Raw genomic sequence first — 16,746 nt, forward strand, 5'->3', positions numbered from 1 at the left:
CACACACACACACACACACACACACACACAAACACACACATACACCACAGCCTGCTTCTATGGTTATGTACCTGTTATTACTGTGTAGAATACACACACACACACACACACACACACACACACACACACACACACACACACACACACACACACAAACCCACCACAGCCTGTATCTATGGTTATGTACCTGTTATTACTGTGTAGAATACACACACACACACACACACACACACACACACACACACACACACACACACACACACACACACAAACCCACCACAGCCTGTATCTATGGTTATGTACCTGTTATTACTGTGTAGAATACACACACACACACACACACACACACACACACACACAAACCCACCACAGCCTGTATCTATGGTTATGTACCTGTTATTACTGTGTAGAATACACACACACACACAAACACACACATCCACCACAGTCTGCTTCTATGGTTATGTTCCTGTTATTACTGTATAGAATACACACACACACACACACACACACACACACACACACACACACACACACACACACACACACACACAAACACACACATCCACCACAGTCTGCTTCTATGGTTATGTTCCTGTTATTACTGTGTAGAATACACACACACACACACACACACACACACACACACACACACAAACACACACATCCACCACAGTCTGCTTCTATGGTTATGTTCCTGTTATTACTGTGTAGAATACACACACACACACACACACACACACACACACACACACACACACACACACACACACATCCACCACAGTCTGCTTCTATGGTTATGTTCCTGTTATTACTGTATAGAATACACACACACACACACACACACACACACACACACACACACACACACACACACACACACACACACACACACACACAAACACACACATCCACCACAGTCTGCTTCTATGGTTATGTTCCTGTTATTACTGTGTAGAATACACACACACACACACACACACACACACACACATCCACCACAGTCTGCTACTATGGTTATGTTCCTGTTATTACTGTGTAGAACACACACACACAACCACCACATCCTCACTCAGACTCACAGGCCAGTTTGTCACAGCTAGGGGTTATACAGGACACGTAGATGTGGGTATGCTTCATTAAGACCATCTCACAACTAAAGAAATGAAAGAAGCACTCTAATAAACAGTGCAGATTGGACCACTGGCCCACTCTGTGAGAGAGTACATTAGAAGTCAGTGTAGGAATCCACTAAAGGACACACTCCAGGTCAATAAATACATTATTCGAAGCATTAGAGGTTGTGTTTTTGTCTCCTGGCCGTCAAGGCTTTTTGATTCTGCGTTTTGATTACTGCACTCAGACATAACAAGACTGGATTCTGTATCCTGTTATATGGCTCTCGCTTCCTGTCAACAGTAGCAGTGGGTTGCTTTGGTATCCATACAGCAGAAAGAAAGATAGAAAGATAGAGGAAAAAAAGAGGGGGCAGAGAGAGAGAGAGAGAGAGAGAGAGAGATCTAGACAATGAAGGGAAAATCTTCTGTAGGAGGCTGAAGCTCAGTGAAGGCAGGCGGTTTGAGGTTATTATACAGTCAGACACTGTGCCGGGGCCAGAGTCAGACAGGACAGACAGACAGACAGACAGACAGACAGACAGACAGACAGACAGACAGACAGACAGACAGACAGACAGACAGACAGACAGACAGACAGACTACAGCACTGCACTTTACAGCTGGGTTTATATTAATGAGGAATAATGCTGCAGTGCAGAGACACTGTCCAGTCACTAGGGGTGCCGTCTTCGGAGAAGGGCTTTGTTAGGGTCAGACAGGACACTTGGCTGTGGCTCTACATCTACATACACCCTCCATCTCTCTATTCCTTCACCCTGAGTGGCCTCCGGTCCAGTTTGGCTGGGTTGTCCTGGACTGGCTATGACTCCAGGTGTCTGGAGCTCTTGACAGAGAGAGAGAGTGTGCATGTTTTAAATGTTTTACCCCACTGAATTCCCTTTTATTCTCTCTTCTTGCATGGCAACCATTGGCTAGTCTAGTCCACCTATGACATGTTATGGGATCTCCCGCATCGTTTGCTTGTCTGTCTCTGAGCTTATCTCCCAGCCAATGGGCTCGTCAGTTGGCCAGTGTTTTGACTCGTTATTTCACATTATTAGTCTACTTCAATCCCTCATGAACAGACAGAAACTGGGCCTCTCCAGACTCATAAGGTTTAAATGAGCAAATAAAGTGAGAGAGCTAGCTCCTACACCAGCCCCTGTTGTCTGAGCTGTTCGAAAACATTCAGTTCTTGTAGAGACTTAGGTTGACAAACACTGTGACCGTAGTCAATAAAAGTGCACAGTACAGTCTGCATTTTGTGTTTAGATATGTGACTTTATGGTGTTGACTGGGGCCGACAGACATTTCTATTTAAACGGAGAGAGAAGTCACTATGGTTTCTGATTGGCTTGTCTAATCTGGGCATAGGCTGTGGGGGAGAGAATTCCACTAGCCCTTTGAAATATGGGCTTAAGTTTTCTCTGCCTAGCATCCCAGATCTATTACAGATTTACTTCAGGTCATGGTTACTTGGGGTTTTCATGGTTTGGGGTTTTAGTATCAGTATTGAGTTGTTGTGCCCACAGGGATAGGGTCTCTATCAATGGAAACCACTTCTCCTAATGTGCATGAGTTCTCATGCCAACATTTTTCAAGTGTGTAAGCGTGTGCGCATGTTTGTTTGTGTGTATGCATTTGTCTGTGTCCCTCTCCTACTCTCCCCACTCATCCATAGTCTCTCTCTCTCTCCATTTCTCTCTCCCGCCAGCATGGTCGGTGTGGTATCCCCCAGCCCCTAATGCAGCGCTACAGTGAGGACTTGGAGCAGCCAGTGAAGGATGTGGCCTCCAACATGGACCAGGTTCGCGTCAAGCAGCTCCGCAAGCAGCACCGCATGGCTGTGAGTACTTTATGGGACAGATTCAATAAGCATTTACATGGTCTTCAAATCAAAGTCAATTTGTCACGTGCCGAATACAACACGTGTAGACCTTACAGTGAAATGCTTACAAAAAGCCCTTAACCAACAATGCAGTTTTAAGAAAATACCTACAAAAGTCGACCAGGGCAAAGTTAGCACCTGTTCATTTCCTCTAATGATGTGTTTAGTACATGCTTTTACTGTAGTGGGCTAAATCAGAGTGTTTCTTGGTAGTCTTAAACAAATATGGTCTTAGAAGACACCTCTACCAAAACAAATCAAATTGTATTGGTCACATACACATATTTAGCAGATGTTAATGCGGGTGTAGCGAAATGCTTGTGTTCCTAGCTCCAACAGTGCAGTAGTATCCAACAATACACACAAATCTAAAAGTTAAATAACAGAATTAAGAAATATATAAATGATGTTGGAGTGGCATTGACTAGAATACAGTAGAATAGAGTATATACATATGAAATGAGTAAAACAGTATGTCAACATTATTAGATATAGAATTGAAATGTATTACATTTTGAGTTTGCATCCCAATATTACACTTTATATACGGTGCATTCGGAAAGTTTTTCAGACCCCTTCCATGTTTTCAGATGTTATTATGTTACAGCCTTATTCTTTAATGGATTAAATAAAATAAAAACAATCTTCATCAATATACACACAATACCCCATAATGACAAAGCGAAAAACTGGTTTTTAGAAATTTTTGCAAATTGATTAAACATAAAAAACAGAAATGCATATGTATTCAGACCCTTTGCTATGAGACTCCAAATTGAGCTCAGGTGCATCCTGTTTCCATTGATCATCCTTGAGATGTTTCTTCAACTTGTTTGCAGACCACCTGTGGTAAATTCAATTCATCGAACATGATTTGGAAAGGCACACACCTGTCTGTATTAGGTCCTACATTTGACAGTGCATGTCAGAGCAAAAACCAAGCCATGAGGTTGAAGGAATTGTCCGTAGAGCTCCGAGACAGGATTGTGTTGCGGCACAGATCTGGGGAAGGGTACCAAAACATTTCTGCAGCATTGAAGGTCCCCAAGAACACAGTGGCCTCCATCATTCTTAAATGGAAGAAGTTTAGAACCACCAAGACTCTTCCTAGAGCTGGCCGCACAGCCAAACTGAGCAATCGGGGGAGAAGGCCCTTGGTCAGGGAGGTGACCAAGAACCCGATGGTCACTCTGACAGAGCTCCAGAGGTCCTCTGTGGAGATGGGAGAGTCTTCCAGAAGGACAACCATCTGTGCAGCACTCCACAAATCAGGCCTTTATGGTAGAGTGGCCAAAACGAAGCCACTCCTCAGTAAATGACAGCCTGCTTGGAGTTAGCCAAAAGGCAACTAAAGGATTCTTAGACCATGAGAAACAAGACTCTCTATTTTTGTACATTTGCAAAAATTCTAAAAGCCTGTTTTTGCCTTGTCATTATGGGGTATTGTGTGTAGATTTATGAGAGGGAAAAACTATTTAATCCATAGTAGAATAAGGCTGTAATTTGACAAAATGTGGAAAAAGTCAAGGGGTCTGAATATTTTTCCAATGCGATGTATATCACAGAAGACTGAAATATAATAAAACCGTTTGACATAGAAACACCAGATTTTCAGAGTGTGTTTTTATTTATTTATCAATTATGAAATTATACAAAATATGAATAACATTCCACCCGTGAGGCCACTAGAGGGCGATTTGGTCATGTGACTGCAGGAAAGGTTAAGACGGAGTCATTGCTATGTTTTATGAATAAATATTTTTTACTTACGATTATTACACTAAATTCCTAAATGTTTTTCCCGGTATTCCTCAGATCCCATTTGGAGGTTTGACAGAGATGTGCAGGAAGCCACTCTCCCCAGGTCACGTGAGCACCGTCTCTGATTGGCTCGTGTCCATCGGCCTACCCATGTACGCCACACCGATGGCAGCTGCAGGATATGACACGTTGGGACGTGTGTCCTCTCTCACAGAGAGCGGTGTGTGGGAAGCGGGGGTGCAGGACGAGAGGCACGTCCGTAGACTTGTGAGCGAGGCCCGATTGGTCAGCGCACACAGAGTCGGACAGTCGTAACTGTGACAATGGAGCCCATGCAGGTGTAACTGGGACAGTTGAACGGCTATGGCACAGTTGACACAGTTGAGACTAAAGCACAGTTGCAAATAAATGCAGAACTGAATAACTGTGAAAGTGACCACAGCACAGCTTCCAACACCTATTGAGACTTTTGACTGGACTACGGAGTGCGAGTGGTTTGCAGTTGCAGCCCAGCTAACGCTTGAGACTTATGAGCAGCAACCTGTTCTTATGCCCCCGTCTTTATCAATCTGTCTCTCTCTCTTTCTATTCCTCTCTTTCAGATGTTTACGGTGAGATTGTTCCGACTGCCGAGAACAGTTATCAGATGCCTTCCCTTCTGAAACATCCCCCCCCAGTCTTAAAATACTGAGAACTGCCTTTGAGGAAATTAGCACACTTTTCTTAGACTCTTTTTTTTAACTCTCCTTTTAAAGACTAAATTATGTTTTTTTTCTGTTTCAGAAGTGCTTGATTTGTAACTCTTGTGCAAGAGAAAAGCACTAGAGTAGTAAGAGGATGTAGTTTGGCCAAAGCAATTTCTTTCAATGTGCAGATTTCACCTTTGTTGTTAATCCCATTGCTAAATGCTACAGTAGATTGGAGATCATGGTTTATTGCAGTTAACACAACAAAAAATAACACAAAACATGAAATAGGCAAACATTGCTGTTATATTAAGATTTAAAATCCTTATTTTCTATCATGCTACAGTGTTTTTGTAATATACTGTACCATATATTTTAATTTCAAGGTGTTTTTACAGTATGTGTTCAATAAGTATTGTGTGTCTGCTTTGTGGAATGTCAAAGTCTGAATGTCAGTCATTGTAAGTATAAACAGTCAGACAGATCTCGACATGAGTTTATACAGTATTTCAGATTATATTGCAGATTTCAAAACATATCTTGGTTGCATGTAATCCTCCAATATGTAGGTCCTTGCAACAAGACTATCTACACAGTACCGCTCGAATAATCTTCCATGGGAGATCAGCTTTTCTTTGCAGACAATATCGTCTCCATATATCTATCCAGGCTCATTTTAAATTGCCTTACCATTATGTAAAAAAAAAACAATTAGATTAATACATATTCATGTACTCAGCATTATAAATACAGTAGGCATTTCAACCCCCATCTTTGACTAAGGCTTGATTCCTCAAAGCCTCACCGGGCCAATATGTTTTGAATGTGCTTGTAATGACAGTGATTGTTAGTAGAAGACACACACACATGCACACACACGCTAACAGCCACATAGCTCTGTCGGTGGTGTCCTTGCTGTTCTTGTTAAGCACAGATGTTGATCCACATGAAGTCTAATTTAAACACAGTGTTCCGTGTTCAACAGCCAGCCATAGACCAGCTCAGTACTGCAGACCACAGAGACAGACTGAGACATGATGTAGATGATCCACTCAGAAGGAGGGGCAAAGAGGAGGGCTACTGCTGTTCCACAGAGACCCAGCTAACAGCTGGTTTATCATGTCCGTCTGAGCCTCTTGGAAGAACAAGAACAAGAACAAGAACAAGAACAAGAATAAGAAGAAGGGGAGTGTCTTAGAGAGAGACACAGTCAGGGAGTACAGATGAGAATGGGAATGTACTGAATCTCCATTCAATGACCAGCAGACCAGACCTGTGAGTCCCTAGCAGTGGATTCCTAGTCCAAGACCGGTGTGAGTGGATCCACTTACCTAATGTCATTCTAGTTATGTGAAGTACTTCATATTGCAAACAATATTCAAGTCTTATCCCTGGTCTCGGGTTTCATAATACAAGTTTGCAGAGTGGTGTAACACAGGGGTGCTTTTGCAGTGGACACTCGATAGAAGTTTGATGCCTTTTCTCTTCAATCATAGTGGTGGTCCAGGTTAGCTAGGGAGACGCTTGTAGGGGGAGTTTTTAAAGAAACAAAAATACCTAAAATTTAAGATGTAAAAAATACTGTCACTGTAAAATGCACTTTAGAAAGTAAATAAAAAATGTTTAAGCAAAATTGGCAAAATGTTCTTTAAGTCTGTCTGCAGACATTTGTTTTCAGGTAATGTAAAGGGTTTGATTGAATGGGTTATACTGGTATTTACTTATCTTAGTATAGTTCCCAATGCCAAGTCAATGTACAAATGTAATTAATAATAATTCATGAATTAACCTGTTCCAATGACTTAACTTCCAATTTACTTTTGCAGTCTTACAGAAAACGTAATTACATATATGAAATGGTTAACAAGAGTTGCACATTCTGTATATGTAATTGGTATTTAAATAACTTATTTTGGGGCTTTTCATATCAATTGTAATTATTAGCTGTACTATACAAATAGCAATACCTTCCTGCAAATTGCGTTAGCCAGTGAAAAGCTACAGTGTTTATTGTAAAATATAAGTGTACAAATGATTTAATTTGGTTTCAACTAGCTAATGATTGTCTATAGAGATATTCTGGTGTATTGAAACAAAAAATGATGTCTAACTATTTGTCATTCTGAAACATAATAAAAACGCTATCGCCATCCTCTGTGTTTACACACACACACACACACACACACACACACGACGCACAAACTCACCACTTCTGTCTGATGCGAGGTGTGGGCAGTGAGAGTTATTGGACTATTTGACTACTGTGGCTAACACCTTAAACCTGCACCACATGTTGTTCTGTGATTGCTGAATTTCTTATATTAATCTTCATTTTATGTGCGGATAATAAGTCTCAGTATACAATAACAGGCATTGCATTACCAGACTGGATTTGATTAAAACTCTCTGGATCCCAACACGGATCAGTCTGCTGAATAAGAGCAGAGGCTAATTTCATTTCTCTGCGGTTTGGAGAGGGAAGAACAATCTGATTTACTTTTGACCCAAGGCTGCCTGGCATGGATGGCTGCCTGGCATGGATGTCTGCTTGGCGCAATGAGTTCATGCCCTCTCCATAAGTGTGTAGGGTGGGGGGCGGGGTTGCAGTGTGTTTGTGTGTGTGTGTGGGGGGGGTGCAATCAGTGTCTGCCGGTCATAATTCAGGAATCCCCTATCCAGCAGATTTTCCCATGTAGCTCCCAACCAGGGGTTTGAAATAGAATGCATTCTGTTGTGTGTAGTTGTGCCTGGCTTGGAACAACACTGTTCCTGTCACAAGCAAACAGGTTCCAGAACACATTTAACCCCCCCGTTTCCATTGCCATGGGAGGTAGGGGTGCTGAGGGTGTTAGGGGTGCTGAGGGATAAAAAATAAATTTAAAAAAGTATAAGAAATTACAAAAAGTTTCCACAAAATTTGTGAACTAGGCCTTTATTACTCCTGTATGAGCGGAGACCCCCCCTCTTTTGACCCCCAACACAAAACATCTTCTTGAGGCCATGCCGTTTCCATTGGCCTTTCAAATTAGGGCCAAATTCTAACTGCCCAACCCGGGTTGAATTTAAATGCCAATGAAAAGGTTTTATTCTTTATACACATAGAAATAGAATGAGATTCTAGATCTGTGTTTATACCCATGCTTTTTATGGCTTTGGTTAGAATGTTTCAAATAGAGACCATTGCTATGACTACAATACAGCTGCTATCACTAAAAGTGAGTTAGAGGACCAATATACAGTAAGTGTCTGTCTACGTCTGTCACCAGAATGTGAATGTTATTGTATAGGATACTGTCTCAGTGTACTATCTCAATCTGGGTCCAGCTGTTAGATGATTGCCACCAGAAGACTGTTGTATCTGGTCACGTGGTCGGAGAAAGCTGTGGTCAGTTAGAGGGAGAGATTTACGACAGGTTGTGTGGCTTTACATTCCTCCTGCCTCCTTACTGCAGGCCTGAGGGGTAGAGGGAGTAGAGAGACGCTAGAAAGGGAACGTTTACACACTCACACCTACACTTGGACAGGTGAAGGTTGGAGGTCCACTCACTAGTTGTTTTGACTAAGTGGGCTTGAATCCCCTTAGGTAATTGAAATGTAGGCCTAATAAGCGCCTTACTCCTTATTTACCATAGCAAATGACCATCCTGACTGAGCATGGCTGAGGCAGTCCTTTCAATCACCATCCACATCGAAAGAAACAGGCTGTATTGTAGCCCACATACCACCCACTTCCTCACTTACATGATGTAGCCTATACTTGTACCTATACCATAGGTATTGCATTCTTAGGCTGCCTTACATACAACTCCATAATACACCAGTCAGTGTTGCCTGTTTGTGCCAGCTACATATAATATACCTCGAAGCACACACAACAGGCTTTTTTAACCTTCAAACCCACACCAGTGCCTTGACTTTGAGTTTCTTATGCCACTTAGCACCAATTTGTGGTTATACTTTTTCCTTTTGCATTTACAGTAATATTCCCCACAAAGAGCACCTTTGGTTGTTTTGGAATAGGCTACATGCTAGCACTCTTTCTACTTATTGTATGTAGAGTAGCCTATATGTCCTAACTCGTCTTAATATGTATTAATGTCATGTCCTAAATGCTAAGAATGATACTCTGTAAGATGAAAAACCTGTCTTGACAGAATGACAGAAGGCCCATATGACCTATGTAGTCTGTTGCTGTACACACGGTGACGCTGTTTTGCACCTAGACTCATAGAAAATATCTGCTGAATTTTTTTCTTCCACATTCAGTAATCTGACACCGCCGCTGGCTCAAAACATCTAAACCGAAGGATGAACCCGCAACTTCATTGGCAGAAATAGTCCGAGAGAACAGACGAGAGAGACCGAACGGAGACGAAAACCGAGTGCGCAAATAACTCGTGGCGGCGGCGGGTGCCTGCGTTTCCTAATAGGTGTCCGTTTCAAATAATATCAAAGCAAGAAGTTTCACTTTCCACAGGCGGATGGGTGACTATCGCTCTCAGCGGCGCTTTGTGAGGAGGAGATGATGAAGAATTTCAGCAACAGTCCCCTTCACAATAACCAGACTCCAAACCACATTAGAGATTGGAACAACAAAAAGTTCGGTTTTCTCTCGGCGGTTCTGTTACGTTTTTCCCTGCGAGGTTATGGTTTTTGCATGGCTAGTCTATTCATCTTCTGTTTTGGGTCTCTGTTTTACCAGTTGAACGGAGGACCCCCCAACATTCTACTGGACATCCGACAGTATCTCGGTAAGAACTTATTATTCAACCAATTTATCTTCTGGTGGTGGTGATCGCTTTTGAGTTTCGCAACATTACCAACGTGTACAATTAGTAGGCTACACGGCTCTTTGAGGACGTGTAACGGCAAGTTTACTGTTGCATACTGTTACCACCCCTCAATGGATTATCCTTTTCTTGTACTGCCCGGTTCGGGGCCAATGGGTCCTCTTTGATGACTTTTTATTAATGACCCAGGGACAGCGCAAATTTAGAGATGGCAGGTTTACAATTTTATTTTTTTCCAATAGTAAATCCATGTGATAATGTTTCTTCATATAAAGCTGGATACGTTGTGCCATAGATATTGTCACATACTCACATTGATTGATTCCAACTGTTGAATGAAGAGACAGCTAATTTGTGTGAGGACACAACGTAGTGCTTCTTTGGTTGAGCAGTTGAGGGATATATTATGGTAATCTAAACCCGACAACTGTAAAGATGAATACTATGATACCTTGGTGTTTCTCGAAACGGGCAGATGCGCGCTGTGGACTGTCACATAGCGGCCCAGACGTGACACTTTGCTGAGTGACACAACGCAAACAGGACACAGCCGGTAAAAGTGAATTTATGCTTGATCCGAAAATGTGATCGGAAGCTTTGTATGGCGATTGTGATGGAATGACCGAGCCTCTGGAGGCATGACGGGGCCAAATCAAGCTTCATACTGCATCGCCGTGCATCTCTCAAATGTTGTAACAATTTGGAGGGCTCTGAATAGCTCCACATTGACATGATCGGTTGACGGTATGTGATTGGTCGCAGTAAATGCTGTACAGCCACTTCCAACCCAGACAGACCATGAAGAGCCTTAGCTCTGTATCCGGATACCCATAAAAAGTCAACGATTCAGTCACTCCTTATCTGCTTCATCAGCATTCAACCATTAGTCATTGCTTTCCAACAAAATTCGATGTCAAAAGACCATTGTGAAACATTGTGAAATCCTGTAACTTAATGGACAGTGTTTCTCGAGTGTTAGATACATGTTCTCATGGTCACTTGAGGCCTGTTCATTCTCTGTACAGCACCAGCCTCAGGTCCTGAGGTGATTTCATATCAGTAGATCACACACCTGGAACCACCACACCAGTTGCCAGGGAGTGTGTGTGTGTGTATGTGGATTCGTTCTGTACTACACTTGTGTTCTGTTCTTACAGGGAGATTGTGTTCTTTAGAATGTGATAAACGGGTAAATCTGGAAAATAACTAGTCACTCACCACACAGTCACTGATCCCCTACGAGTGAATGAGTGAGTGATTGAGTGAAGGAAACACACACACACACACACACTGTAAAATGAAGGAAGGATTGTATGACGATGAGGACGGACTGGTTCAGGATGTCTGCTGCCATCATGGCACATCGGTCAGAATGCAATTAGGAATTTATGCCTTTGTAACTTTCAAACTCATTATTAGTCACGATTCATTCAGGATTATCCGTAATCATGTAGCATCCACATTAATGTAGAAGTGTTTAGAAACAATTCTATTTTTATTTACAATAAAAGTGACTCCAAAATGACACCATACATTATTTACCATTCATTTCTATTGGGCAGAAAATAATCTGAAACAACCAAAACAAAAAGCAAATGGATCCAACAAGTTTGTACAGTCACAAGCTTGATGTAGTCATGGATCCAACAAGTTTGTACAGTCACAGGCTTGATGTAGTCATTGATCCAACAAGTTTGTACAGTCACAGGCTTGATGTAGTCATGGATCCAACAAGTTTGTACAGTCACAGGCTTGATGTAGTCATGGATCCAACAAGTTTGTACAGTCACAGGCTTGATGTAGTCATTGATCCAACAAGTTTGTACAGTCACAGGCTTGATGTAGTCATGGATCCAACAAGTTTGTACAGTCACAGGCTTGATGTAGTCATGGATCCAACAAGTTTGTACAGTCACAGGCTTGATGTAGTCATGGATCCAACAAGTTTGTACAGTCACAGGCTTGATGTAGTCATGGATCCAACAAGTTTGTACAGTCACAGGCTTGATGTAGTCATGGATCCAACAAGTTTGTACAGTCACAGGCTTGATGTAGTCATGGATCCAACAAGTTTGTACAGTCACAGGCTTGATGTAGTCATGGATCCAACAAGTTTGTACAGTCACAGGCTTGATGTAGTCATGGATCCAACAAGTTTGTACAGTCACAGGCTTGATGTAGTCATGGATCCAACAAGTTTGTACAGTCACAAGCTTGATGTAGTCATGGATCCAACAAGTTTGTACAGTCACAGGCTTGATGTAGTCATGGATCCAACAAGTTTGTACAGTCACAGGCTTGATGTAGTCATGGATCCAACAAGTTTGTACAGTCACAAGCTTGATGTAGTCATGGATCCAACAAGTTTGTACAGTCACAAGCTTGATGTAGTCATGGATCCAACAAATTTGTAGTCACAGGCTTGATGTAGTCATGGATCCAACAAGTTTGTACAGTCACAAGCTTGATGTAGTCATGGATCCAACAAGTTTGTACAGTCACAGGCTTGATGTAGTCATGGATCCAACAAGTTTGTACAGTCACAGGCTTGACGTAGTCATGGATCCAACAAGTTTGTACAGTCACAAGCTTGATGTAGTCATGGATCCAACAAGTTTGTACAGTCACAAGCTTGATGTAGTCATGGATCCAACAAATTTGTAGTCACAAGCTTGATGTAGTCATGGATCCAACAAGTTTGTACAGTCACAAGCTTGATGTAGTCATGGATCCAACAAATTTGTAGTCACAAGCTTGATGTAGTCATGGATCCAACAAGTTTGTACAGTCACAGGCTTGATGTAGTCATGGATCCAACAAGTTTGTACAGTCACAGGCTTGATGTAGTCATGGATCCAACAAGTTTGTACAGTCACAGGCTTGATGTAGTCATGGATCCAACAAGTTTGTACAGTCACAGGCTTGATGTAGTCATGGATCCAACAAGTTTGTACAGTCACAGGCTTGATGTAGTCATGGATCCAACAAGTTTGTACAGTCACAGGCTTGATGTAGTCATGGATCCAACAAGTTTGTACAGTCACAGGCTTGATGTAGTCATGGATCCAACAAGTTTGTACAGTCACAGGCTTGATGTAGTCATGGATCCAACAAGTTTGTACAGTCACAGGCTTGATGTAGTCATGGATCCAACAAGTTTGTACAGTCACAGGCTTGATGTAGTCATGGATCCAACAAGTTTGTACAGTCACAAGCTTGATGTAGTCATGGATCCAACAAATTTGTAGTCACAGGCTTGATGTAGTCATGGATCCAACAGGTTTGTACAGTCACAAGCTTGATGTAGTCATGGATCCAACAAGTTTGTACAGTCACAGGCTTGATGTAGTCATGGATCCAACAAGTTTGTACAGTCACAGGCTTGACGTAGTCATGGATCCAACAAGTTTGTACAGTCACAAGCTTGATGTAGTCATGGATCCAACAAATTTGTAGTCACAAGCTTGATGTAGTCATGGATCCAACAAGTTTGTACAGTCACAAGCTTGATGTAGTCATGGATCCAACAAGTTTGTAGTCACAAGCTTGATGTAGTCATGGATCCAACAAGTTTGTACAGTCACAGGCTTGATGTAGTCATGGATCCAACAAGTTTGTACAGTCACAGGCTTGATGTAGTCATGGATCCAACAAGTTTGTACAGTCACAGGCTTGATGTAGTCATGGATCCAACAAGTTTGTACAGTCACAGGCTTGATGTAGTCATGGATCCAACAAGTTTGTACAGTCACAGGCTTGATGTAGTCATGGATCCAACAAGTTTGTACAGTCACAGGCTTGATGTAGTCATGGATCCAACAAGTTTGTACAGTCACAGGCTTGATGTAGTCATGGATCCAACAAGTTTGTACAGTCACAGGCTTGATGTAGTCATGGATCCAACAAGTTTGTACAGTCACAGGCTTGATGTAGTCATGGATCCAACAAGTTTGTACAGTCACAAGCTTGATGTAGTCATGGATCCAACAAATTTGTAGTCACAGGCTTGATGTAGTCATGGATCCAACAGGTTTGTACAGTCACAAGCTTGATGTAGTCATGGATCCAACAAATTTGTACAGTCACAGGCTTGATGTAGTCATGGATCCAACAAGTTTGTACAGTCACAGGCTTGACGTAGTCATGGATCCAACAAGTTTGTACAGTCACAAGCTTGATGTAGTCATGGATCCAACAAGTTTGTACAGTCACAAGCTTGATGTAGTCATGGATCCAACAAATTTGTAGTCACAAGCTTGATGTAGTCATGGATCCAACAAGTTTGTACAGTCACAAGCTTGATGTAGTCATGGATCCAACAAGTTTGTAGTCACAAGCTTGATGTAGTCATGGATCCAACAAGTTTGTACAGTCACAGGCTTGATGTAGTCATGGATCCAACAAGTTTGTACAGTCACAGGCTTGATGTAGTCATGGATCCAACAAGTTTGTACAGTCACAGGCTTGATGTAGTCATGGATCCAACAAGTTTGTACAGTCACAGGCTTGATGTAGTCATGGATCCAACAAGTTTGTACAGTCACAGGCTTGATGTAGTCATGGATCCAACAAGTTTGTACAGTCACAGGCTTGATGTAGTCATGGATCCAACAAGTTTGTACAGTCACAGGCTTGATGTAGTCATGGATCCAACAAGTTTGTACAGTCACAGGCTTGATGTAGTCATGGATCCAACAAGTTTGTACAGTCACAGGCTTGATGTAGTCATGGATCCAACAAGTTTGTACAGTCACAGGCTTGATGTAGTCATTGCATGCTAGGAATATGGGACCAAATACTAAACACATATAAGTGAATTTGTCCCAATACTTTTGGTCCCCTAAAAAAGGGCTGTAATTTCTAAACGGCTCACCCCATATAGATGAAAATACCTTCCAATTAAAACTCATAGTCATCGTATCATTATAAATCCAAAGTTCTGGACGTGCCGCTGTTCCAAAATGTTTGGAGTTCTGTAAGTAGTCCTACCTAGGGGCCTGTCAGACACTGGGGCTGCTATAAGGGGCTTCCAGGAGTAGGGAAAGCATTATGTAACGGTTACATAACTACACCATATCACCACTACTGCATTGGGGGAATGAGTAACCACTTACTAGGGAACCTGTATCAATCTGTTCTAAATACTGCATATTACACTGTAGGACCCCCTGACTTTGTCTTCTTCCCTCATACCTGCAGGTGGTGGAGATATATACGAGGGGGGGAAAGAAAAGGAGCGTAGAGGGAGGGACAGAGGGAGGTAGCATGGCCGAGATGGATGAAGAGAGCATGGGAACTAGTAGATTGTTTATGGAGCACTTTTGGATGGAACTGTAAGAGGTTCTTCTAGTGTTCTTTAAAGGTCCAATGCAGCCATTTTTATATCAATATCAAATCATTTCTGGGTAACAATTAAGTACCTTACTGTAATTGTTTTCAATTAAAATGGTTAAAAAAAGAAACAAAAATTGCTCTTTGCTAAGAAGCTATTTCTAAAGCAAGAATTTTGCTAGGACTGTCTGGGAGGGGAAAACTGAAAACTAGCTGTTATTGGCACTCTCTTTCTTATTGGTCTATTAACTCATTTACCGCCTGGTGGTGTCACCAGGCAGACCAAAACTCCATCCCACCAAAACAGGCTGAAATTTCAGGCAGATATTTTTCAAACACCTCTTACACTGAAAGGGCACACATAATTTTCACAGTATTATTCCAACCTCATAGTGTGGAAATACTGTATATATAAAACACAGGAAAATCATGTTTTTGACTGCACCAGGCCTTTAAGGTCACTCAACACAATGGATGGCAGAATCTCATAGTATCTGTTTGCTTTTCTTGCTCTCTGTCCTTCTTCTTTCGTCTCTTTTCGTCTCACTTTCCTATCTCTCTTTCTCCCTCTCTCCCCCTCAACTCTTCTCTCCCCCCTCACCTCTTCCCTCCCTCCCTCCCTCCCTCATCTTCCTGATCTGTCAGTGAGGGTGTGACAGATGTGATCAACAGAGCTAGGTGAGGTGAGGCACACTCCAAACACACCGAGGGGAAATCCAAAACCTCCCAGGCTAGTATATATTGAAAAAGTTAGAATTCTGTGGGAATAATGCGGTATTGTGTGGTTGTCCCTCAGTGTCCCGGAGTGATGGGCAGCCCAGGGCAGACCAGCTGGCTTTTATGTGAGACAGGCGATCAGGAGGATTTATTTACCTTCAGCCGCCAGTGTTACTTTTGGCTGAGGAGAGTGTGATTGTGTTTTTCTCTTTGCCTTATGCAGAGGTAGGATTGTGTGTATTTGAGAGTGAGAGTGTCTGTATGTGTGTGTGGGGATGTGTGCCCCCCCCCCTCCCCTCCCACTCACTCACTCACTCACCCTCACTCACTCACTCACTCACTCACTCACTCACTCACTCACTCACTCACTCACGCAGAGGTACTGTAGGAGGAACAGGCCCTGTTTTGTTTGGGCCGGTGGGGAGCTTGGTGTTTGAGGGTGTCACTCAACATAT

At 42.3% G+C, this 16,746-nt stretch overlaps 2 protein-coding genes across 7 annotated transcripts in view; both read left to right on the forward strand.

The window, feature by feature from the left end:
* Window positions 1-7,603, forward strand: part of LOC106607985 (SAM and SH3 domain-containing protein 1) — a 311,979-nt gene extending 304,376 nt beyond the window's left edge. For all 6 annotated transcript variants that reach the window (XM_045720952.2, XM_045720953.2, XM_014205527.3 and 3 more), the window contains 2 exons: window positions 2,833-2,964; window positions 4,822-7,603. In XM_045720952.2, the coding sequence (XP_045576908.1) occupies window positions 2,833-2,964; window positions 4,822-5,082 (393 nt within the window). In that variant the 3' untranslated portion in view covers window positions 5,083-7,603. The remainder of the gene's footprint in view (window positions 1-2,832; window positions 2,965-4,821) is intronic.
* Window positions 7,604-9,745: 2,142 nt separating this feature from the next.
* LOC106607986 (uronyl 2-sulfotransferase) overlaps window positions 9,746-16,746 on the forward strand; it is a 128,852-nt gene continuing 121,851 nt past the window's right edge. The window contains exon 1 of the mRNA XM_014205533.3: window positions 9,746-10,204. Coding sequence (XP_014061008.1) covers window positions 9,976-10,204 — 229 coding nt within the window. The 5' untranslated portion in view covers window positions 9,746-9,975. The remainder of the gene's footprint in view (window positions 10,205-16,746) is intronic.

This window comes from Salmo salar, chromosome 06, assembly GCF_965601325.2.
Source record: "Salmo salar chromosome 06, fSalSal1, whole genome shotgun sequence".
NCBI lineage: Eukaryota > Metazoa > Chordata > Actinopteri > Salmoniformes > Salmonidae > Salmo > Salmo salar.